This window comes from Ceratotherium simum, chromosome 29, assembly GCF_057802395.1.
Source record: "Ceratotherium simum simum isolate JZ-2026a chromosome 29, ASM5780239v1, whole genome shotgun sequence".
NCBI lineage: Eukaryota > Metazoa > Chordata > Mammalia > Perissodactyla > Rhinocerotidae > Ceratotherium > Ceratotherium simum.
The window spans coordinates 29,117,932-29,143,362 of record NC_141928.1 but is presented as its reverse complement, the minus strand read 5'-3'; the positions used below and the strand labels follow the sequence as shown (position 1 = coordinate 29,143,362).

At 37.7% G+C, this 25,431-nt stretch overlaps 1 protein-coding gene across 5 annotated transcripts in view; it reads left to right on the top strand.

Moving 5' to 3' along the window:
* Positions 1-719: 719 nt before the first annotated feature.
* FSD1L (fibronectin type III and SPRY domain containing 1 like) overlaps positions 720-25,431 on the top strand; it is a 61,690-nt gene continuing 36,978 nt past the window's right edge. For all 5 annotated transcript variants that reach the window (XM_087419361.1, XM_087419360.1, XM_087419357.1 and 2 more), the window contains exons 1-4: positions 720-859; positions 15,132-15,227; positions 17,581-17,712; positions 24,971-25,072. In XM_087419361.1, the coding sequence (XP_087275487.1) occupies positions 845-859; positions 15,132-15,227; positions 17,581-17,712; positions 24,971-25,072 (345 nt within the window). In that variant the 5' untranslated portion in view covers positions 720-844. The remainder of the gene's footprint in view (positions 860-15,131; positions 15,228-17,580; positions 17,713-24,970; positions 25,073-25,431) is intronic.

Genomic DNA, 25,431 nt, shown 5'->3' with positions numbered 1-25,431 from the left:
ACGAATAACTATAATTTACTGAGCACTAACTATGTACTAGGCACTTCAAATACGTTATTTAATCCTCACAATGCTCTGCAAAGTCAGCATTATTTCTCTTTTTTTACCGAATATGAAACAGGCTCAGGGAGAGTGACTTGCTCAAAACGACAGATACCAAGGTGCCCAGGGGGGCTCTCGGGAAAGATCTACCAGGCTCCAGAGTCTTTTCACGTTCCCGCCACAGTCCTGCAGGCCCTTCCCATATTTCCACTACATTCCCATTCCAGCCCTTTTCTTCCCACGGGATAACTGGGGCTGGTCTGGCCCGGCTGCTCCTCCACGGCCAGTGTGGGGACGTGCTTCAGATGCGTGCACGAGAGGGGGCTGATCTGTCTCCAGGGCCAGAGCTTTCCTTCCCGTGGCCTCCCCACGGGCCCGGCTGTGGTCCATTCCAAGGCATGCAGCGCTCGCGCCCGCCGGAGGGAAAAGGATGGAGGAAGGAAGGAGACGCGCCCTCAAAGGACCAGCAGGACCTAGAAGCACGCACTGCCTCCCAGTACCCAACAACCCCCCGCCCCGACCCGTCCCCGGCAGCGCGCAGGCGCGGGCGCTCCTCGTCCCCTCCCTTCTGCGGGCCGCCCTTTCACCCTGGCAACCGCGGCGCGACGGCGGCGCGCGCGGGCTGGGCGCGGACGGGGCGGGGCGGGGCGGCGCCGGTGCGCGCTGAGGCTGAGGGTGAGACGGGGGCGGCGGCCGAGGAGAGCTGCGTCCGCGGCAGCGGTCTTGGCGTGTCCCGCTTCCCTCCGCCTCCTTACGCGGTTCTGCGACGCGGTGTCGGGCCCAGCGGACTTAGCCCCTGGCCATGGACTCGCAGAAAGTAAGCGGGGGTGGAGGGTGCGGGCCACCGAGGCCGGGCGGAGGGTGGGCGGGGCGCCCGGGAGGGGTGGGCGGTGGGCGCGCTCGCTGGCGGGGCCCGGCGGGGCTGCGGGGGCGGCGTGGGGCGAGGCCGCCCGGCCTCCTTCCCTGGCCGGAGCGCCGCGGCGCCCGCAGGACTGCGGGGACCACGCCCGGTGACCCAGGCTGGCCTCTGCCCTGCACTTGGTCTTGGCTCCTGAGGGCAAATGGCGAGCCGTCCCATTTTTTTTCATCAATCCTTTTCTGCAGCCCTCTAGGCCCCCTTTGATTCTTGCAGCATCCCAGCGTGCTAGTGAGGGTTCATCCCTCCTCAGCAGATGAGGAAACCGAGGCACATGGGCTCTCCCTGCTGACGCCGGAGCTGATGCTCTTGCCTCGACCCAGTCTTCTCCCCTTGGCACAGTACGTGCTTCTTTAGAACCAGATCTCCTTAGTACCGCCCCCCACCCCCCTCGGGACTAGTTCTTAAGCAGGTCTTAGTGCTTAGAGTTGGTTGAATTGAGAGAAAAGACCGACAGTTGTCAGGGCAGCGGTCCCACCCTCTTTGATCAGTTCAGTGTTGCTGGTCGGTTACCTTGGTGGTTGTGACATGTTTTATACTTTCTGAACAAGTTAATGAAAGGATATACAGAACTAGCCGTTTCAGTTAAGAAAAAAAAATATTTAGAGAACATAGCCAATGTTTTGAATACAATTAGAAGTGAGTTATTAATATTCAGTCATAATCCCTATATAGAAATCAACCACCCTGCTCTCTTTTAGATTGTAGTAATTGAAGTATAGCACAGTACAGGAAGGAAACACAAGTGTTATTAATAATGTAGCAGGGGAAAACAAGGGCATATCCAAGAGGCCATTCTTGTCTATTATTAGATAGAAAGCACTGGAAAGACTTCAGTGTTTTCTATAATTTTGCCTGGATTCACCTCCTTGAGGAGCACTGAGGGCATGAGAGAATACTGTAGTGATGTGTTAAGCATTGACTATTATAGTATTTAACAAAAGTGCACGTGATTTCATTGCATGTGTGCATGTTGAAACTCAGTTGGGTATGCCCAGTTTTTATTTTCATGACTATTAGTAAGACATTTTAAAAAAATTACATTTTGTGTGTCTTGAATATATCTACATTTAAAACATCTCTTTCTAAATTTGTAAAACATTTCACAACTTATTAACTTCTTAGATAAAAATCATATGATATCTGAATGGACATTAGTTCAGGGTAAATGAAAGGGAAAGACTTGGAGTCCAGAGACTTGGGTTCCATGTCCTATTTACTAGCTCTGTCATATGGAGCAAATCACTTAACTGTGATTAATCTATTTCCTCATCTATGCAGTGGAAATAAGAATATTTTATAGGGTTATTGTAAAAATCAGGTAAAATAATTCATTATGAAAACACAGCGTTTTAAAGTTTACAAAGAATAAGTGCTAATGCATGCATTAATGCTAAAGCATGCATTATTTTAATGAGGACTCAAGAGTTGCAGGTTGTGACTCCTGCAAAGTCATACCAGTAGCCATAAGGTTAAGATTTGAACTTATTTGGTCTCATTCCAAATGATATGTTTGAGTACCTACAAGTACTGTGTGCAGTTTCTCCAGAGATAGCAAAGAATTAGGTGTTCTTTCTTACTGGTACTTATGTATCTTAATTTGTGATAACTTTGAGAATCAACTTTTCAATATTAGAAAATGTGTTGAATTTCATTGGTGGTATCAAATAATATTTCTGATTAAAAAAATCTTTTGTTTTATAGCTTAAAACGAGTATCTGGTGTTAATGCTTATAACCAATTTAGTGCTCTGAATTTGAGCATCCTTTTCTTATGAATTACTACAAAATCAATTATATACCTCAACTAATAATGAACTAAACTGGATATTTAGTTCTCTTTAAATAAGACAGTAAGTATATACCCCTGGCATGATTTTTCTTTCCTGTTACATAATGTTACAATGACAATAATACCAGGGATGGTACCTCAGTCAGTATAAGGAAAATGATTAGGTACTGCAAGTAGCAAAGGGTGAGATGGCTTGAATATATACCTATTTGTAAGGCATTGGGATTTGGGCTTTAAATTTTAAGAGGGAGGCTCTGGAGCCAGGTCTCCAGTCCTGTTTATGAGCAAATGATCTTAGGTAATTTGCTCTGTGTCTCCATTTCCTCATCTACAAAATAGAGATAATTGTATGTAACCTCAAAGGGTTATCGTGAGGATTGTGTTAATTGTTAAAAATCACTTGGTGCCTAGCACACATAAGTACTGTTAGCTGTTATTAATTTCATAATCCTAACTTCAGAATAACTTGCTCTTTTTGTTTATAATTTGTATAACTATTTTTCTAAACCAGTCTAGTCATTTTTTACCTTTGTCCTTAAATTTTAAAGTATGTTTTCTGTTTTTTTATCTTTAATAAATGATTTCAAATGGTGGTGCCAAAGAAGAGTTGTTAAATCCTAATTGAAAGCGGATTGGAAGTTCTGACTCATGCAATCTGACAGTAGAGGTTAAGTTAACTGGACAGTCTTACAGAAGCTTGCTGGTGGCTAGTCAGCAAATGGATTAGCTTGACTAGCTGCTTTTTTGTCTGTGAAAATAACTTGGACTTCAGTGTTGTCTTAGCAACAGATGCTCTGTTTGAGTAGAGGAAGAAAACATAATTGCCTGGGTATGGGTATGTAACACATACTGTTGGTTACAGAAGACCACAGTGTTATCTTCTAGAAATAGACAGAGGGATTTTGTTTATATTGAGTTTCTGGGACACTTTTGTGAACAGGATGTGTTATGGATAGGTGGCTTTGTTTGACACTCAGACCTTTTGATTATATCCTTAAGTAGTTTTAAGATAAAATCCCAAAGTTTTCTTTACCTGATGAAATGTGTAGGTTCAAAGAAACCATTGAAACAAATAAGACATTTACACCTCTCTAGAATCTTGGTGCTTAGAATTTGATAGTTTAAGTTAAATTTTTGTGCAGGAGATCATTCACATTCACAGGGGTTGCATTTCTAGGAAAGGTACATACTGTGAGAATAATACAGGTGGAGAGGAGGGGGTAGGGCTCCCAGAGGAAGGATGTCACCACGAGCATGCATTGTCAATTGTTTACTTTTCCCCACTTTTTGCTGCTTTATTCTTTACTTTTTACTTGGAAAGGGGTGGTGGTAGTCAGGTGAGGCTTGACTGTATGAGACTGGAGAAACCTAGGTTGGGGAGATTGAACTGAGTAGGGGAGTTTTAAAGCATGACAACCTGCAGCAAGTAGCGTGTCTACACTTGGCTTCCGTCTCCCGGTTTTCTCCTCTACCCTGGTATTTGTTATCCTTTGCCTTCGTATCATACCCTAGCAGTTCAAAGAACCTCCACCATATCCAGATAACCCACCAACTGTCTCATGTTCTAAAATTACTCCTCTTTCTTGGTGAAAAAAATATTTCCTGAGGAAAGGAAGAGAAATGAAATTTGAGTCTTGTTCTGCGTCTAGCATTGTGTTTGAGTGCTTTAACTCTCACAATAGCTTATTCCTGTTGCATAGATATGGAAAGTGAAACTCAGAGAGGTTAAGTGACTTTTTCAGAGTCACACAGCTAGCAAGTGGTAGTCTGGATTCAAACCAGGTCTTTCTTCATAGGCTAAGTTTTTTTCATTACTCCTCTCGTGGTCTGAATCCTTTGCCTTAAAATGGTGCTATGGTAAAAGTAGTTAAAACTTAAGATGTTAACAGGAATAAACACCTATAAAGTAGTTTTTTTTTTGTTTAAGAAGCTAGTTAAGTCTACTGAAAACAGTTGGTAGAAAGTGTAGAATATGATTTAGATAAAAATCTGGAATTTAGTCTCTCTTGCTGCCCCAAATAAGGTTATTATTTTTCTGTAGTATATAAATCTCCCCTCTCTCCACCTCTTTTTCTTTTTCTTTTAATTTTATTGATTTTTTTTAGGAAGATTGGCTCTGCACTGACATCCATGCCAGTCTTCCTCTTTTTTTTTTTCTCCCCAAAGCCCCAGTGCATAGTTGTGTATCCCAGTTGTAGAGCTGTAGCTCTTCTGTGTGGGACGCTGCCTCAGCATGGCTTGATGAGTGGTGAGTAGGTCCGCGCCCAGGATCTGAACTGGTGAACCCACGCCGCTGAAGCGGAACGTGTGAACTTAACTGCTACACCACTGGGGTGGCCCCTCTTTTTCTTTTTTGAGGGAAGGGCTTAGCTTTCTAAAGTAGAGCTGTGAACAGGAAAGTATAAGTGGGGTTTTGTACACCCCAGCCAAGCACAGCTGCCGTCATTCCAATGAAATGGATCAAAGTAATCTGGGAGGTACAAGGCATGAGGTGCCCTCTTCAAAGGACCATATGACATAATCGTGATCACTATATTTAAATACAGATATCTTCATTTTTTATTGAACTTGCAGTTTTAAAAAATTAGAAATATAGTGAAGCAGACCTTTTTTTTTTTTTTTTTGAATTTTAACACAATGCTTTTTTGCAATGCCTGGCTGAGTGTAAGGAGGATTATTTATGCCACAAACTCATAGTGAATGTTTGCCATAGTGATAGATATTCCACTCCAACCTAGGGTGGACAAAAAGTTGGTAGATTTTGTCTCTGGCTTTCTTTTTGTATGTTTTACACCCTCAGTTGGCACTTCTTCCCAGCCACAAAATTCTGATAGAATCTGGTCTCAGTTATCGATACTTGTTGATTAATAGCTAATTATATTTTGAACTAGTTTATAATAAAGTGGTAGCACAGCCAGCCTTTTGTTACATTGTGAGTATGAGTAATAAAAGTTTATTGTAGGAAAATAGAAAATATAGATAAATGAAAATAAAATAAAAATCACCCATAATCACATCACCCAGAGATAACCTCTTTTAACGTGTGTATGTATTACATTCCAGTCTTTTTTTTATGCCTATAGAAACTTAAAAAAAACTATGGTATCATGCTATGTATATTGCTTTATACATTTGCCTTCTACTTAATGTGTTATGAATCTTTTACCATGTTAATATCATTCTACACCACTTTTAATGATTCAGTAGAATTCTTTTGTATGGATTTTTAGTCAGTATCCTTTTGTTGTGGATTTATGTCGATCCCAATCTTTTAATGTCAAAAATAACACTGAGGTGAACATCCTTGTAGCCAAGTCTCTGCTTATACCCTTATTTACTTAGAATAAATTAGTAGAAATGGAATTACTGAGTCAATGTGTATATACTTTTGAAAATCTTTGATGTATATTGCCAAGTCGCCCTTCAGAAGCGTTTTGTCATTTTATACTGCTACTAGCAGTACCTGTGACTACCCCCATTTCTACTTCCCCTCCCTTAAATAGATGATGGAACCTCTGGTTTCCTTGGCTGAATATGAGCTTCCTATATTTCAATGGATGGAACATCCACTTCAAAGGTCACTGAACATGGATAAGGCTTCTTCAGTCTCTGACGTGCTATATTTCCTCAAATCCTAGATGGGAGAGTACCTCCTCTTCTGGCCTCGTATCTTACAACTGGTCTCAGGGTGGAAAGGCAGTATTCCTGACCAGGTCCTTCATTGGATTTTTTTCTGTGGTTCACCTTGGTGGCATCCGTATATGAGTAGTGTTCCCAATTGTTTAATTGTTAGAGAGGACGTGGCTTTCTACCAGTTAACTATTTATGATCAGATTCCTGAATTCCTTAACAGTGTATAATTGTCCTTTTTAGCTCTTTGAGTTACATCTGAGCACAGTACTCTTGTTTTTGTTGCTATAGCTATGATCAACTGGTAAGACTCTGGTTGTCTAGTTTATCAGCTAGTTGGAGTCTTCTGGATTTCAACTCTTGCTGCCTAATTCAAAGGAGAGGTCTGCTGTGTGGAGTGATGCAGGTGGCATCATTCCTGGTGGCGTTAGGGTATTTTCCAGGAATGCTGTGTGCTGGCTTCATTGATCCCTTTGCTCTGGTTGCAGAAACCCTGTGATTGTTTTGTACAGTCCCCAGCAGTGTAAGCAGCCTAGGGTAATGTAAAAGTACAGGCTCTGGAGGCAGCTTCCTGGATTTAAATTGTGACTGCCACTTGATAGCTGTGTGATCTTAAGAACGTTTCTTTTTTTTTTTAAATCTTATTTATTTTTTGTGAGGAAGATTGGCCCTGAGCTAACATCTGCCAGTCCTCCTCTTTTTTTTGTTTGCTGAGGAAGACTGGCCCTGGGCTAACATCCGTACCCAGCTTCCTCCACTTTATATGGGACGCTGCTGCAGCATGGCTTGACAGGTGGTGTGTCAGTGCGCGCCCGGGACCCGAACCGGTGAACCCTGGGCCGCCGCAGCGGAGTGCGCGCACTTAACTGCTTGCACCATTGGGCTGACCCCAAGACAAATACCACTTTTAAAAAATCTATTGTGGTGATTGAAGAGATATTCCATGTTAATAGCTTAGCATGGTTCCTGGCACATAGAAAGAGCTTAATGAATACTAACTGAAATGGCTATAATAATGGTTTGACTCCCTTAAATTGTAGATTGATTAGTGATATTTGCAGTGGTTCTAGATTTGTATATCTCAGCTGTCTGGAAAACTAATGTAGAATTTGAATCAGAAATCTTCTCCTGGTCTGAGTAGATGCTGGTGGGAAACCCTTATATCAAAGTGTTTCTTTAGTAATGAACGCTTGGTTATTGATGCCCCTGGATTCACAGTAGCCTGTAAACCTGGGTGTAATGGTTTTCTGCCACTGGTTTTAAGAACAGGCAGTTTTTGCATCCTAACTTTGGGGGCTTGTTGCACTGGATAGTTTCCAGTTAAGTAGCTCAAGTTGGCAGAGTTTTTTGTTGGATAGAGCAGAATTAAGGCTCACATTTGAGTTTGTCATCTTCATATATATTAAACTAAAACCAGTAGAACCATGCCATTTCAAATGGTGAAAGTCGTTGTGTTCTCAGGCTTATAAGATGATCTGCCTGTAGTAAGAATAGCTGTTACTGTTGCCCTTGTATCTGGCAGGGTGGTACGTGTTACAACCTGTTGATCAGTTCCAGTTTTTTCAATCTTGAAGTAAAATCTTAGTCCTTTCGGTGCCCTTAGATGTTCTGACCTCCTTTTCATGAACTTCTGATCTTTACTTTCAGGTAATACGGCACAGACTCAGGAGTCAGACTGCCTTCATTTGAATCCTGGCTCAACCACATATTAGGTCTGAGATCCTGGGCAAGCTACTTAAGCTCTCTATACCTCAGCTTCTGAATTGGAAAATGGGGATAATAATAGTATCCTACCTCATAGATTCGTGAGAGGATTAAGTGAATTAATATATGTAAAGAGCTTAAGATAGTGCTTGGCACTGAAGAGTATAAAAGAGTTATTATTATTTTGCTCAAAGTCTATTGATTTTGCTTTTACGTCACATAATTTATTGTGGCTATAAGCATAACTTTAAGCTATGCTCCTTTGAAGAGGGGATCTCATGCCTGTACATCCCAGATTACTTTGATCCATTCCATGGGAATGATGGCAATCATGCTTGGCTGGGGTGTATAAAACAATTTCTTGTTAGAATATCAGTTACCTTAGCCTAATTCCATAGTCAAGTAATTGAGAGGCTTAATCCTGATACAGTAGGTTTTTTTGAGGTCCTCATAACTGTGGTGCATGACCAGAGGTTAATGGCTAAGACTGCCTGTGCACACTTCCTCTGGAGACATATGTCCTATATATTTTACTATGATCCAGCAGAATGTTGTCAAAGTGTATGTTCAGCCTATATCACCTTAGTTATGGCCACCTGAAGTCTTGTAAAATACGGTTATCTTATGTAGATAAGCTTTAGATCATTAATATTGCCTTTATCCATCTGTGACTGTCAATCACTTTATCCATCAGTGTTTGGAAGGTAATGGGAGACTTGAGATCTAAGATGAAATTTGAGACCCTTGCAGGTTGATAGAATTCCACGGAGCAGATGAAAGTTGTCTTTGCCCTCCTTCACCATCAGGTTTTGGTAATAAAAGAAATGAGGCAAATATATACCACAATATTATTCTATAACAATACGTTGTGTATATGTTTTAGGATGGTGGTTATAGGCAGAGGAACTGATAAATGTGAGAAGCAAGGCTTATTAGAGAAACTTACAGCAGACTACTGCAGCTGGAATACAGCAAGCAAGAGGAAGTCTGGTGTGAGCTGAAGCAGGTGAAGTAGGTAATGAGAAGATCAGGCAGGGTCTTACAGGTTATGTAAGGTCACGTTAAAGGTCATGTTAACAGGTTATGTTAAAAGATTTTCGATTTTGTCCAAGGAGCAGTGGGAAGCCATTGAAGATTATTAAGCAGGAAGAGTGATGCTATCATATTTCTCTAGCTGCAGTGTAGAGAACTGATTATTGGGGAGACAGAATGGATCAGAGGCCAGTTAAGAAGTTTTGCAAGAGCATAAATTGAGATATGATGTTGACTTGTACTAAGACAGTAGTAGTGATTATAGAGCTAGTTAGGGGTAAAATCTGTAGAACTTGGTGACTGCATGCAGAGCAAAAGTGAGAAGAGAGGATATGATGATGGCCTAGGTTTCTGGGTTTGCAGCTGGTAGTGCCATTTGCAGAGAAAGAACACTGGCTCAGGTTTATTGGGGGACATTATGACATGTTGAGTTTTGAAGTGAGACATCCAGTTGGAGATTTCAGGTAGGCAGTTGGGTTAAAATGGTCTGGAGCTCAGAGGAGAGGCACTGTATCTAATGGTGCTCTGTTTGTGCGCAGCTTATATTGCGTTCATTGAGACTTCTGGCTTTGAGTTTCCTCCTCAACTTTATCAGTTACGTGTGTCTTCGTTATAACAGCTGCTGATTAAATTTGGAGGCCCTACAGGGGTAGAGTAGAAAACTCAATGCGTTATAGTATCCGTTATTCTTTTCTGCCCCTTTCTCTAAGTTTCTGAATACAGAATACATAGATTACCTGCCCTGGCATGTTGCCGGCCATATTTAGAAAACACTTTAAAAATTCTGCTGGATTTGGTACCTATTCAACCAGCCTCCCCTTGCATACCTCCTATATTAGGCACACACTGTCCCTGTATACACCTCTTCCCTGACTCCTACCACCTGGAGAAAACTTGAGCTTCATGTCACATACACAAGCTAGGTTTAAGTTTCAGAACTCAGCTCATAATCCTAATCCTTTAGTTTTCTTTTTTCCTGAGGGAGATTTACCCTGAGTTAACATCTATGCCAATCTTCCTCTATTTTTTTTTAGTACGTGGGCCACCAGCACAGCATGGCTGCGAGCAGAGTGATGTAGGTCTGCGCACCGGAATCGAACCTTTGCCGCTGAAGCGGAGCGCACCGAACTAACCACTAGGCCACCAGCGTTGGCTCCTAATCCTTTAGTTTTTATAAATTTTGGTGTTGGTGGTAGTTTGTCTTAAATATTTTGGTTGCTTGTAATTTGTTTTCCAGTTCTATGGAGCTCCACATTTCTCAGTTCTTTCTATCTTCATGCCGTTTCCACCCTAGGTCTAGCCAGTCCCTGTCCTTGTGAGGGCCAGGGTTGTTGAAGCCCTGGTCCCCTTCCTAATTTATTTCTCAGCCCTCCCTGATGGACTCTCACTGTAGTAGAATACTAAATGTGAGCTCTTGGTTACACTCTTTTGCATTTGCTTATTCTCTCCACAATGACAGAGTAAAGGGCAAGTGGCTTCAGAGCTTCAGGAGCCCTTGTCTCAGCAGCCTGCCCTTGGGACACTTTGAGGATACTGCCCTTTTTTCTTCTAAGCTCACAATAGCTTAGGGTAGAGGCAGCACTTTATCTGCGTTAGTTACCAAGGTCACATTGGTTGCTTTGGGTTCTGACTCTTAGTCGTCCAGATGATTGCTTCTTCTGCAGCCATGTTCACTGATGCATTTGGTAGCTGTGAAAATATGGGTGACCTTAAATGCTGAGGCTCCAAAGCCCTCTACAGATGGCTTGTCCATTCTTCCAGCATCTTAGGGTGCATATTACAGCAAAGGCTCTGAAGCTCTCCTCACCTAGGGATTGGAGTAGCGCCGCCCTGAGAATCTTAGCCTTCAGTCTTTGTTACTTCGGCAGTAAGATAAAGCTGCCTTTCTTAGGACATGGGCCCTTTATCTGGGTGTTCTGTGATAGACCCTCGTGCTGTACTAGAACTCCCAGTTAAATTCAAAATGTGAGCCATAGAGTGTTCTCTCTTCAAAGAATGAAGTGATGTTTCCCAGAAATACTGTATCAGCCCTTAAAGACCTTTGCTTTTTTTCCCAACCACTTTCTGGGGGAGTGTAGTACTTTTAAAGCGTTAGGTAATTCATATAGAATACCAGTCCCCCAAAAGCTTTAACACAGATCGTAGGATTTCTTTTCTGAAGTATTGCTGTTAGTACTTCTTGGGCTGATACAAATTGAGAAGGGTCACTTTTCGTTCTCTGGTGATAAGCAGAATTTTGAATGAATTAAAGGGGAATGGTCAAGATAAGATTAACCGTGATCTAAGAGTATTATATCTTGGAGGTATGGAACAGTCTCATTCCCCAAGGATGGCATTATCCTGATGGTTCTTTAAGTTTGTATAACTCACACGTCAGCTGTCCTCAGGTGCAGTCTTGTTTTTGTCAGATGCCAGCCTTGACGTGGACGTTTGTACGCTGTGATCCCCAGAGTCTTTTCTAACCAAAACCAATGGGCAGTGTAAGTTTTACGGGAAAGAAGAGTATATTTCTCCCTTTATTATGGTATTACGGGGATCCCCAAAGAGTGCTGCTGATGCTCCAATTTTTTTTGAGAGGTGGTGATGTTATCATATTACCTTTCCATTTCTAGAGGTAATATTTACATAAATAAAAACTGAGAAATTAGTGAAATTCTGGTAAAGAAACTTAGTTGTAACATTTTAGCTTATATCCACATTCAGCTATTATAATTCAAGAATCTGGCATAACGTGAGCACACACAGAAATTCTGGTATTCCACGAAACAAGTTCAGAAATCTTTTAGGTTATTATTAATTGCAAATTAAGCAGATCAATATAAGATCTTTGCCCTATCCCCACACTTGGAAATATGTGGAGTGTTTGGGTGGTATAGGTTTCTAAGGCTATGTTGTCCAGTATGGTAGCTTCTAGCCACATGTGGTTATTGAGCACTGGAAATGTGACTAATTTGAATTGCAATGTGCTCTAAGTGTAAAATACGCATTAGATTTTGAAGACTTAGTACCAAAAAGAAAGGAAGGAAGGAACTCAGTAATTGTTAAATATTGATTACATGTTGAAATGATAATATTTTGGGACAGTTGGGTTAAGTAAAATATTAAAATTAATTTCATCTGTTTCTCTTTTACTTTTTTGATGTGGCTGCTATTGGCTCTCACTCTATTTCTATTGAACAGTGCTGCTTTAAGGAGAAAGAGAATGTTGCAGTTGGTAAAGGCAGTATTTTGCCCTCTGACATCACTGTTAGAACAGTCTGGGGGCCGGCCTGGTGGCACAATCAGTTAAGTGGGCGCACTCTACTGCAGCGGCCCGGGGTTGGCCTGTTCGGATCCTGGGCTCGCACCGACGTGCTGCTTGTCAAGCCATGCTGTGACGGCGTCCCATATAAAGTAGAGGAAGATGGGCACAGATGTTAGCCCAGGGCCAATCTTCCTCAGCAAAAAGAGGAGGATTGGCAGATGTTAGCTCAGGGCTGATCTTCCTCACAAAAAAAAAAGAACAGAGTGCTAACTTTCAGTAAGTGGGTAACTCTTAAAGGTATAAAGGGTTTAGCTTGAAGACCTAAAATTAGAGCATTTAGATGTCTTGGACTATACTCAGTAAATAGCAGGGGCTTAAAAAAGGTAGGAGGCTTCTCATTAAAATTTTTGGAGCTTAGAGCTTACCTAGCTGGGACATTATGCTTCAGCTATCTCCAAAGAGTTTTTGCCACAAAATCCCACCAATACAGTTTGCTACTAAACTTAGACAAAAAATAAGTAAAAGTGGAAAACTATTTTGTGCGAGGGAGATTTTTTTCCTGCTCTGAACTAGATCTGCCTTTTTTTATATACCAATGTTTCACAGTTTTTTTGTGGAATTTCCTTCAGTTTTTATTGAATTCACATATATCTTGGTGATTGAAATTTTGTTGTTGGGTTGAATTCATTGGGCCTGGCTCCTCCTTTTTGTAGGATAAGATGTTTCCCAGAAGACTCTTCAACTCCTGTTCTGATAGAATATTGAAGTTCACTAGTTATACCTAGCAGTGGACAAAGCTTAAGCTCGAGCTGTGATTCTCTACTGTGAAAATTCTAGCAGCTTATATGTCATTGAAGAATCTTAGCAAACCACATTTTTAAAAGAATATATAATTTGTTGTATGGGTATTTCATATGATGGGCAAATTGGTTAGAATTAGAGAGAGCGTTCTAAAGTGGTAAAGAACATGGGCTTTGGAGATAGACTGAACGTAATCTTTATCTTACTAGCAGTGTTACTTTGGGCAACTGGTTGAATCTCCATTTTCTTATCTGTACAATACGGATGTAACCCTGCCGTTAGGATGAATAGAAGGGGAGGCGGATACAGTCCATTAACCAGAAAGAGCCCAGTCTTAATTGAAGCTTACTATACACAGTCCGAGAATCGTGCAGAACCATTTTTAACTGTTCCATTGTGTTGTTTTTAAATATATATAGAGCCTCTCTTGGATGAATACTTGGAAGACTCTTAAGTCCTCTGCCCTCCTTTTCTACATCTCTGTACTACCACTTGTGCCTCCAATTGCCCACCCCTCCCCCAAGTCCTGGCTCCATTCTGCCAGGTGCAAATCTTGGTGCATCTGTTTCTGGGAGGACTACCGACAGGATAAACAGCTAACTCTTGGTGTCGGTCTTCTTTCATAACATAACTTTATAGTGGTGTTATACTAAAATACCATCAGTAGTGAGGATGGAAAGAAATAGTACAGATAAGTGAACATCCCTAGGCAGCCCCAGGGATGATGATAATACCTACTTATCTCCAGGGATTGTTGTGAGAATTAAATGAGAACTGTTGTAACTATTTTTAATTTTTCACTACAATAAAGCTTTATGAACATTTATATAAAATGTTATCCTTTTATCAGATTATTTCCTGAGCTCTTTATATATAGACTTTTATCAATATCTGATTCTATTTTGAGGAGAACCTTTATCACACAAAATCTTATGGGAAATTATTACAATATTTATGCTTGAAGTGCTTACAGAAACAAGACTTGTGCTTTTGGGAAAATTATAAGGTAAAAGTACTTGCATTTCATTTTTACTGAGAATAGAAGCACCTTGTTTGAATTTTGCTGTTACTACCCATGAAGAATTATTAAACAACTAGAGCCGTGCTGTCCAATATGACAGCACTTGTCACATGTGGCTATAAAAAGTGAAATTAATTAAAGTAAAAAATAAATAAATTTAGTTCCTCAGCTGCTCTGTCCATGCTTCAAGAGCCCATTAGCTTCATGTGGCTAGTGACCACCATATTGTATGGCACATATATAGGACATTTCCATCATCACAGAAAATTTTATTGGACAACACTGAACTAGAGATTATGAGAAAATTAAATAACCAACTGTTTTACTTAAATAGAAAGCATTATCAAAAAGTCTGAGGTATTTGCTACTAAAATTACTTACCTTATTTATTATGGTTCCATAGCATCTGTAAATATGAATACTTGGAAGACTGTTAAGTCCTCTGCCCTTGTCTTTGCAATGAATGTTGTAATTTTAGCTACAAACTTATCATCTTTTGTGTTTCTAAAATATTATGTTTTTTTAATAAATAAATAAAATGTAAAATTTCAGTGTCTCTTTGCATTTATTCCTCATATCTTGATGTTGTGTTAGAAGCTTCCATTTGTTTTTGCAGGGTTTAAGGATTTGGTTCTATTCCTTTGCCATGGCCTTATGACCTAAAATAATACTGTCGATATTAAATAATATTGATCATCTTCAGTGTGAAAGGTATAATTATGATTAAGTTGTGTAATAGGAATAAGAGATTTTAAAGCAGTACAAATACATACCCCATGTTTTGTAACTATTAGCCTTTGGAAATTCTGAACAATGAGAAGCTTTCCATTGTTCCTATTTATTATATAATAGACTTTTACATAAAGGGTTTGTTTAGAGAATTGTTGTGAAGTTTGTAATTCTCTTTTATTAAAATATTGTAATATTTAATTTTTTGTTTTTTATCCTAGGAAGCTCTGCAAAGGATCATTTCAACTTTGGCAAATAAAAATGATGAAATTCAGAACTTTATTGATACACTAAACCAAACACTAAAAGGAGTTCAGGTATGAATCTTTTTTTAAAAAGTTTCTGTAAATATGTCACAATGAATGATTGTTGTGTCAAATCAGAAGTATAAATATACTCCATCAACGATGATTGATTAGATTATAGATTAATGGAGGTGAGAGCAGGGTTTTTAAATGGCAGATCGATAAATATGCTTTCCTGCTATTCCTTCATTATCCATGGAAAGATCAAATAGTAAGAGAAAAAGAAAACTGAAATAGTAGTTGCTAGGAAATATTATAATTCTCACTTTTGTCTCTTTCCATTTTGTGTTTGTCTTTTCTAATTCCAGTGAAGAGCAAATTGTACCTTTTCAAAGGTACTGGGGAGCTAAACATTTCTTTTACAGTAAATAGTGGAAGGAAAATGTAGATGGTAAGAGGTCTGCTTGTAGAACTAGATAAAAGTAAAACATAGATGTAAAAGGTAAAGTGCCCAATGAGGAGAGAGAAGAATATGTAAGGAGATAGTCCCAGGTTTGGACAGATAATCCAACTGTAAGTAATCAAATGTTGATTGTGGAAGGGACTTTAAGATAATCTGGGGATGCTTTCCCATGAATGTGCCTTAAAGAATTTAAGGATCATTTCTTTGTGAAATAAACATAGAAGATTTGTAGGACACTTGTAGACGGTGAATCCTTCCCTATGGTTTTTGTTTGTTTTAACCTAAGTAATTGCCTGGTTCTTGGTCTGTTAAACCTTATGGTCTTTGTATTTTCTTTACTTCTGAATTTGCTGTGATTGAAGTTAGTTGATTATGATCTTCACCACTTTAACTGTCTTTCTCTAACTATTTCTTTGGAAAATTTGGTGAAAACATGAATCCACTTTCTTTAAATAAGCAAAGCTAGTGGTTCTAAAACTTTTGATCTGTGGGCAAGAGAATCATGACATTTGACATCTGGAAAAAGAGACCTTAAGATAGAGCTAGCCCAGACCATTTTTCTGGTAGACAAATTATTAGAACTCCACCTTAGAATCCAGAAAAAAAAATAGAGGGGGAATTAAGCTACACCCTTGTCGCTGAAGATTGGGGCATAAGAGGTAGTGCGCGAGAGACCGTAAGAATGTGCCAATTGGTCATTGAGGGAAAAAGAGTAGTTCAGCTCCTTTTTTACAGATGAATAAACTGAGGTCCAGGAATTTAATTGGCTTGTCCAGGGTCACACTTTCTGTGTGGTAAATGTGGGATTTGGCTTAGGTCTTCTGCCTTCCAGACTGCACCTTTTTTCTTCCACAGCTTGTTCTTACCATTAAATAAACTAGTAAGATTATTAACACCACTTTTGGTAAGACTCCAGTGAGATGATGTCTGTTTTTTATAAACATTATAAGCAAAAGTTTGGATTATATTACAGTAGATTGTACGTATTAGTTCTCTTTACCAGTGTCAGTTTGCTTCTCTTAATAGAATGATTCATCTAAGTTGAAAAATGCCTTAAGATAATTTCTTTTATCTCATAATTGCCACAAGTATGGAGATTGCTTTTTTAGGGATTTCACAGATATTTTAAGTTATTTCTTGTTGAAATAGCAGCATCTTGCTTACTGAGGCAATGAGGGACTCTGGGAAGTCAACAGACTTGAAATGCTTTATCGATTCTGCCACTAGGGACTAGTTGTATGGTTTGGGCACATCACTTACGTGTGTATTTTAGTTCATAAAATTTAGGACTTTGACTACAAATTCTAGTCAATAGATGACTTCTGAGGTTCCTTCTAGCACTAAAATTCACTGTTTGATAAAACTCAGAATCCAGTAAGGAATTGCTTAGTCTTTTAAGTTCTGTTTATCTTCTGTAAATGCGGTGTTTTAGACAACCTGAAAGATTTTAAAATTTGTGCAAAATCAGCCCCATCCCCATATGCCCAAACTGTTCCTCAGAGTTATGGAATCAGAATCTCTGGAATATTTTATTAAAATGCTTCACTGTTGATTTTGATGCACACCAAAGATTGAGAACCTTAGGTGTGCCTTAGGGTGCTTAGGGTCTGCCTTAGAGCCTGGGGGTCTGGACAGAGTTCATAGCCTTAAAACAACCTTTCACACTGTCCTGTGGAAACAGTATTTTAAAAGGTGAAGAGTATGGTCTAGTCCATAAAAGGCTGCGTAACTCATAGCATAGCTGAAATAGTACTATCAGCATTAACAGTGAGCTTCTTGGATTTATCTGATTTTAACCTTATGTCAAATATTAGAATTTTTTGATTTTTATGATGTTAGAATACTGAGATAGTTTATAATATGAATTTATTCTCTCCTTTGATAAGTGTATATCTTTTGGTGTCATAATGTTTGACAGCTCTTTTGTAAAATCATGTTTTGTTTTGTTTCCTTCTTAAACAGGAAAATTCTTCTAACGTACTTTCAGAGTTAGATGAAGAATTTGATAGTTTATACTCTATATTGGATGAGGTGAAAGAAAGTATGATTAACAGTATCAAGCAGGAACAAGCTCGTAAATCACAAGAGTTACAGGTGCGATCATGCAACTATTTAAATATGAATAATTTTAGTCTCTTTAATGCTTGATTTATTGAAAGCAAAAATTTGTGAATTTCTATGTATAACTGTACTTTTGTCTTGTAGAAGAATGATTCTTAACTTTGTTTTGGTCATAAAGTCTTTTTTTTTAATTGTGAGAAAAAATATACTATAAGATTTACCCTGTTAACCATTTTTAAATGTACGGTTCAGTAGTGTTAGCTATATTTACATTGTTGTGTAACAGGTCTCTAGAACTTTTTCATCTTGCAAAACTGAAACTGTATACCCATGGAATGACAATGCCCCATTTGCCCCTCGCCCCACCACTTGGCAACTGCCATTGTATTTTCTGTTTCAATGAGTTTGAATACTCTAGATATCTCATATAAGTGGAATCACGCAGTATTTGTCCCTTTTGTGACTGGCTTATTTCACTCAGCATAAATGTCTTCAGGGTTCATCCATCTTGTAGTGTGTGCCAGGATTTTCTTCCTTTTTATGGCTGAATAATATTCCACTGTATGTATATACCACATTTTCTTTATCCATTGATCTGTCAGTGGACATTTTGGGCTGATTCCACCTCTTGGCTATTGTGAATAATGCTGCAATGAACATGGGTGTGCAAATATCTCTTTGAGATCTTGTTTTCAGTTCTTTTGGATATATACCCGGAAGTGGGATTGCTGGTTAATAGGCTAATTCTATTTTTAGTCTTTTGAGGAACTTTCATACTGTATTCCATAGCTACCGCACCATATTATCTTCCCACCAGCAATGCACAAGGGTTTCAATTTCTCCACATCCTTGCAAACACTTGTTCCTTTCTATTTTTATTATTATCATCATTTTAATTGAGATATAATTGACATATAACGTTATATTAGTTTCAGGTATACAACATAGTGTTTTGATATTTATATGTATTGCGAATGATCAGCACAGTAAGTCTGGTTGACATTCATCACCACATAGTTAACAAATTTTTTTTTCTTGTGTTGAGAACTTTTAAGATCTACTCTCTTAGCAACTTTCAAATATACAATGCAGTATTATTAACTGTAGTCACCATGCTGTACATTACATCCCCATGACTCATTTATTTTATAACTAGAAGTTTGTACCTTTTGATCACTTTCACCCATTTCCCCCACACTTTCTATTTTTTTGATAGTGGCCATCCTAATGGGTGTGAGATAATATCTCATCGTAGTTTTGACTTGCATTTCTCTAATGATTAGTGATATTGAGCGTCTTTTCATATACTTGTTGGCCATTTGTATATCTTTGGAGAAATGTCTATTCAGGTCTTTTGCCCATTTTTTAATCGGATTACTTGTTTTTTTGGTTGTTCAATTGTAGGAGTTCTTTGTATATTCTGGTTATTAACCCCTTGTCACATATATGATTTGCAGTTATTTTCTCCCATTCCATAGGTTGTCTTTTCGCTCTGTTGATTGTTTCTTTTAATGTGGAGAAGTTTTTAAGTTTGATATAGTCCCATTTGTCTACTTTTGCTTTTGTTGCTTGGGCTTTTGGTGTCATATCCAAGAAATCACTGCCAAATCCAGTGTTATGAAGCTTTTTCCTTATGTTTTCTTCTAGCATTTTTATAGTTTTATGGCTTTTGTTTAGGTCTTTAATCCATTTAGAGTTAATTTTTATACATAGTGTCAGTTAAGGGTCCAAATTCATTCTTTTGCATGTGGGTATCTGGTTTTTCCGGTGCCATTTGTTGAAAATTTTGTAGTTTCCCCATTATGTGGTTTGGCACTATTGTAAAAGATCATTTAACCATATATGCGAGGGTTTATTCTGCACTCCCTGTTCTGTTCCATTGGTCTATGTTTCTGTCTTTATGACAGTACTGTACTGTTTTGATTACTGTAGCTTTGTAATATGTTTTAAAATCAGGAAGTGTGAGTGTGGTCTTCAATTTTGTTCTTCTTTTTCAAGATTGTTTTGGCAATTCGGGATCCCTTGAGATTCCATATGAATTTTAGAATTTTTTTTCTATTTCTGCAAAAAATGCCGTTGATTGCATTTGATTTGTAGATTGTTTTGGGTAGTATGGACATTTTAACAATATTAAGTCTTCCAATCCATGATCGTAGGATGTTTTTCCATTTATTTGTGTCTTGTTTCATTTCTTTCAGCAGTGTTTTGTAGTGTTCATTTTATAGGTCTTCTACCTCCTTGGTTAAATTTACTGCAAAGTATTTCATTCTTTTTGATGCTATTGTAAATGGGATTATTTTCTTAATTTCTTTCTTGGATTGTTTGTTGTTGGTGTATAGAAATGCAACTTGATTTTTTTTTTTTTTAATTTTTTGTTTATTGCAGTAACATTGGTTTATAACATTGTAAAAATTTCAGGTGTACATCATTGTACTTCTATTTCTGCATAGGCAACTTGATTTTTTATGTTGATTTTGGTCACAGATATCTTTGAGAATCTGAAAGCTATGGAAGAATATAAATGTTTTTCTTTTTCTCTTAAACACACACTGTACACTCACTTTCCAAGGGTCAAATACCCTTTCAAGTCTTTCCATACTTCCCACGTTGAGATTTGTTGTTTATATTTAGGAGGTGGGGTTTGTATTACTTAAATCATTTAAAGATAACTAGTTATAAAGTATCCATAAATTTCAATAAATAAGAAATTCATTCCTTTAAAAAACAAGATTGGAGAAGAAAAGAAAACTCAGCATCTTCTGAAGATCTAACGTACAACTCATTCTGTACAGATTTCTTTTCTGTCTTGGACCTAGATCCTTCTTCACAGCATCAGTTTGGAATACCTTATTTTAAGCATTCAGTTGGTTAATCCCCAACTTCCCTTCCTCCCTCCTTGTACTTTTTCTCTGCCAGAGCAGCTATAATTATCTTCATCTTCATTGTGTTCACCAGCCAACATTTCTGTCAATGTAGCCCATACCACATATTAAATCTGCCACCAAAGTGGCCATGAGCCATATTTTTGCTCCTATCTGTCTCTCTTCCCATCAGGTGACAAAAATCTCATGTAAATTGAATGTGCATTATCAGTTTTTATCTGCCACCTTTAACCATTCCTGGGATGAATGATGTTCCAATGCTGCTGATATTATTTTCCTTTTCTCTTACCTGTGAGCTCCAAATACCTAGTTAGTGCCTGTTTTTGTTTGGGACCTTCTTTTGCCTCACTGTATATGCAGTTTGTTTTTCTAGCATTGTTAATAGGGGAGCTAGAAGCAGCCAGTAGACACGTTTTTTAGAACTTGCAATTGGCTAGATAAAATTAAACTGTTATTAATATCCTTCTTTAGAGTAGGAACTTTGCCATTTGTGTTAAGAAAAATACTTCCTACTTGTCCCATATTATTCATGTATCTTATTATATGGCTAGCCTTTAATTAATGGCAATTGACTAACTGAAAGAACTTAGGTTCTTTTCTCTACTCTCCCGTTCTCCCTCTCCTCAAAATTCACATACGTTGGATAACAAAGCTCTTACAATAATGACTTTAGGAAAGCGTTATTAGAAATTGAAATCATAATTATCATTAGATTTTTAAAAATTATTTTATCATTTTCATTATGTCTTATCTTTCCCCTAAAGATAGTTTATAGTTGTAAAATAATTTGAAAAACCTTGAAAATGTTCCACATCTTAATGTTCAAAATTCATATTTGAGAAGCTAGTTTAGAGTGTTTCTTATTAGTACAATTTATGGCGTAAGTTAGTGATAATATTTGAATACGTAGATTTCATACATTCATTCAGTAAAATTTGAATTACTGCTATGTTTGATTTTGGTTATATAGTAGTGAGCAAAACAGTTCCTGCCCTCGTGGATTTCACATTCTAATGGAAAGTAATTTGTAAGAAATGCTAAAGAAAGGAAAATCAGATCCTTTTGCCAAAGAGATTAGAATTTATAAGAGTAAGCAAAAATGTATATAAGATATAACTGATTTAAGAATAATGTTAATGTAAACACTATACAACTGTATATAATGCAGAGGGATCATGAAGGGAATTGAGTTGTGAAACAGTTCCTGAGAAATTAGTTTGAAGCACTTTGAGGGAGGAAAGCCTTACTTAATAAAGGGAAGAGAGGGGGTATTTCAGGGAAGAGGCAGTTCAGTTGTTAAGATAATCAAAGATCAAAAATCCAGAAGATTCTTAGAATCATCTGAAGCCAAGTCAGTGCTGATTTGGAGGAAAGATCTAATATCATGTATGTCATGGTGTGTGGGTTTTGATATTTGGGAGTGTTGTCCTTTTTTTTTTTTCTTTGTGAGGAAGACTGGCTCTGAGCTAACATCCACTGCCAGTCTTCCTCATTTTGTGAAGAAGACTGGCCCTCAGCTAACATCTGTGCCCATCTTCCGCTATCTTGTATGTGGGATGCTGCTGCAGCATGGCTTGATGAGCGGTGTGTAGGTCCGCACCAGGGATCCGAGCCTGTGAACCTTGGACCGCCAAAGCGGAGCGTGTGAACTTAACCACTATGCCACTGCCGGGCTGGCCCCAGGAGTGTTGTGCTTTTTTTTTTTTTTTTTGAGGAAGATTAGCTCTGAGCTAACATCTGTTGACAATCCTCCTCTTTTTTGCTGAGGAAGATTGGCCCTGGGCTACCATCCGTGCCCATCCTCTACTTTATATGGGATGCAGCCACAGCGTGGCTTGATAAGCAGTGCATAGGTCCATGCCTGGGCTACAAACCTGCAAACCCTGGGCCACCAAAGCAGAGTGGGTGAACTTAACCGCTACACCACTGGGCCAGCCCAAGTGTTGTCCTTTTTTAACTCAAGATGTTTGAGGTTTTCAGAATTAAATAATCTCTGTCCATTGTGGATTTTTGGTTTAAAATATGTCTTTAGACTTCTAGAATAAGTATGATAATTACGTATCAGAACTTATTTTCTGACAGCCATATACAGAGCTGGATATATGTTTGTACATGTAAAATCCACAGTGCTCTTCTTAGAACAGGCTGCATTTATTGCTTTTGTAAACTATTGAATTTATATTTCTAATTGTGGACTAAATTACCAGTAATACATAATTGGGTCATATAAATTTATGTAAACTCTTTTTCTCTAGACTCTCAGATGAACTTTCTCCACTTTGGGTTTTGTGAATCTTAATTACAATGATAATGGACATAATAATTTTTTTTTCAACTGATCTGATTTTGGAAGTCTTCCATTAAAACTGCATTTGGGCTCTTTTTAAATGGGATGATTTTACTCTGATTTTTTGATCAGATATTCTATCAGATTTGTCATTAGCTGCTGAATATTGATGGGGAATTCAGAATGTTGTAGAAAATGGGGGAAACAGTTCTAAATACTGTTTGGAAGTGGTGACTGACTGCAAGGATGTTAGCACGATCCCCTCTTCCTGTATTATCACTTCAGATCTTCATTTTTTCCCAGTGATTCCATTATTTTATTTTTTTCCTCCTTTTATCTTACAATCTCTTATCCTTTGTAATTCTTAATACTTACCTCTCCTTCTCAATGCCACAAAAATTTTGGTGATTTTTTTATAGGAACGATGATGTAGGGGAGATCAAGTGATATTGAGGGGACATCAGGTTGTAAAATGAGACTGTTAAGTTATTGAAAATAAGCTTAGTGAGCATAACTTCATTCTTGAAGATGCTCTTGTGTTGTGATTCAAAGGAAGAGCTATGGTGATATCAGCCTAATGGTAATTCAAATCGTAAAGCTTTCTTGGGATAGTTTAAAAATGATATATTAAAAAGTATCACAACTTGGCCACTGATGCCATTTCCTTCTTTAGTTGGAGATAGTAGAGCATCTCTGTTCTTCTTTTGGGTTCACAGACTGGATAGTGTGTTGTTTTCATTAAGGTATTTTAATAATTACTCTGAATAACTGATAAGTTAGTACTCTTTAAGTTGTAGTCCTTTGTACCCTCCTTTTCTTTTTTTTTTTTTGCTTTTCCTCTTGACTTCAAAGCAAATAAATAACATTTTCTTAGAATAAGATATTATTTCATCTCACACTTTACTTCAGATTGGACTCTCTTACTTTAATAGTTCCTTGAGATATATTCTTTATTTTTCTTGGTATTTTTTACTCTCCTACTACATTGACTTAGTTTGCCCTAGTGATCATTTACACCTGCCATCTTGTTCTCAGTGATTTTGCTTAAACCTTGCATAAAGCTCTTCTACAAGTGGGATGTTTCAGTTGGTGGTTTGTTAATTCTTTTTTGGAACTCATAAGAGATTTACTTATGGGAGGAGCAGTATTTTTATGAAATTGTGGTTAGGTTCTTAGAATAACACATGAAAACCTGTTTTAACTCAAAATATGGATGAAATATTCTGCTTTTCCAAAGTAAAATAGAACACATCAGAAACCAATGAAATGAGCTGTAGTTTATCTTTAGTGCTGATCTTAGGGAAAAACTAAGTAGATTTGAATATGAAATAGATATTAAATATTCTGAAGAAGAATCTTGGATACATTTAAAAGCTTAGAAATTGGTCTGTTTCTTTGTTTAAAGGTATCACTAACAGTATTTTCACATGATTGGGCTTAGTTTTAGATCTACAAATGATAGTGTGAGAGAGGGAGAGAGTTTGTGTTAGGTGAAATTAACACATCACTATAACAGTTATCATCTTTGTTCCTCTTTTTGAAATTTAGGCACTTGCATTTGTGATTCCTGTGTTATCTAGTTTTGGAAACTATACATTAGCATTTATAGTAATATGTATTACTTGAGTAATGTGATAAATGGAGTAGTAAGATTGTGCTCGACTGAACATACCTGTGACTTGATTCATAAACTTTAACTTAAGTAGTTAAATATCATCAAGAAATTTAGTCTTCACGATAGAGGATGTTGTCCACAGATGTATTATTTTGGTACTAGTTTAAGTTGTTGATAGTTTCCTTACTGCCCTGATTGAGAAGAATCTTTAAGTAAATTTGACCCCAGCTATTTTTAATTGCTTTATTTTCTTTTTTGTTTTTAAATGATGAATATATCTTTATTTGTATGCAATTAAGCTATTTTGGACAAATTATGGAAAAATGTTAAGTACAATGTGTTAAGATAATTAAAATGGTATATATATGACTAGTGATTACCTTGCTTCAATAAGTATTTTTGTTCAATTATTGTTATTAAAATTGTAAGTTCATTATAACAATATATATTTAAAATTTTGATGGCAATAGGAAATTTTATTTTAATGATTTATCATTTTTTTTCCAGAGTCAGCTTAGTCAATGTAATAATGCCCTGGAGAACTCAGAAGAATTATTAGAATTTGCAACACGGTCATTAGATATAAAGGAACCTGAAGAATTTTCAAAGGTACAAAAAAAAACCTACCGACAAAACTAAACTAATCCACTTGGAAAGGAAAATTTTATTTAAAAATGGTGTTTTCCCTTTTAATTTTGGATTTATTCAGTCGTTTCTAATACTAAAAAAGGCTTGGAATTTCTTATTAAGTAAAATGCTAGCTATGCATTTATTCCAGAGCAGACACTTAGAATTGTATGAGATGAATCAAGTTATTCTCTTTTTTCAGTTACGTCCCTATTGGTCATTTATTTTAAAGGTACTTGTGTACTTTAGCTGAGTCATACCTTTGTTAGAAACGTTTCATGACTAAAGAAAGGAGATTGATGTTGCTATTAACATTCTTAAAAATCTAGTTTTGTATTCCA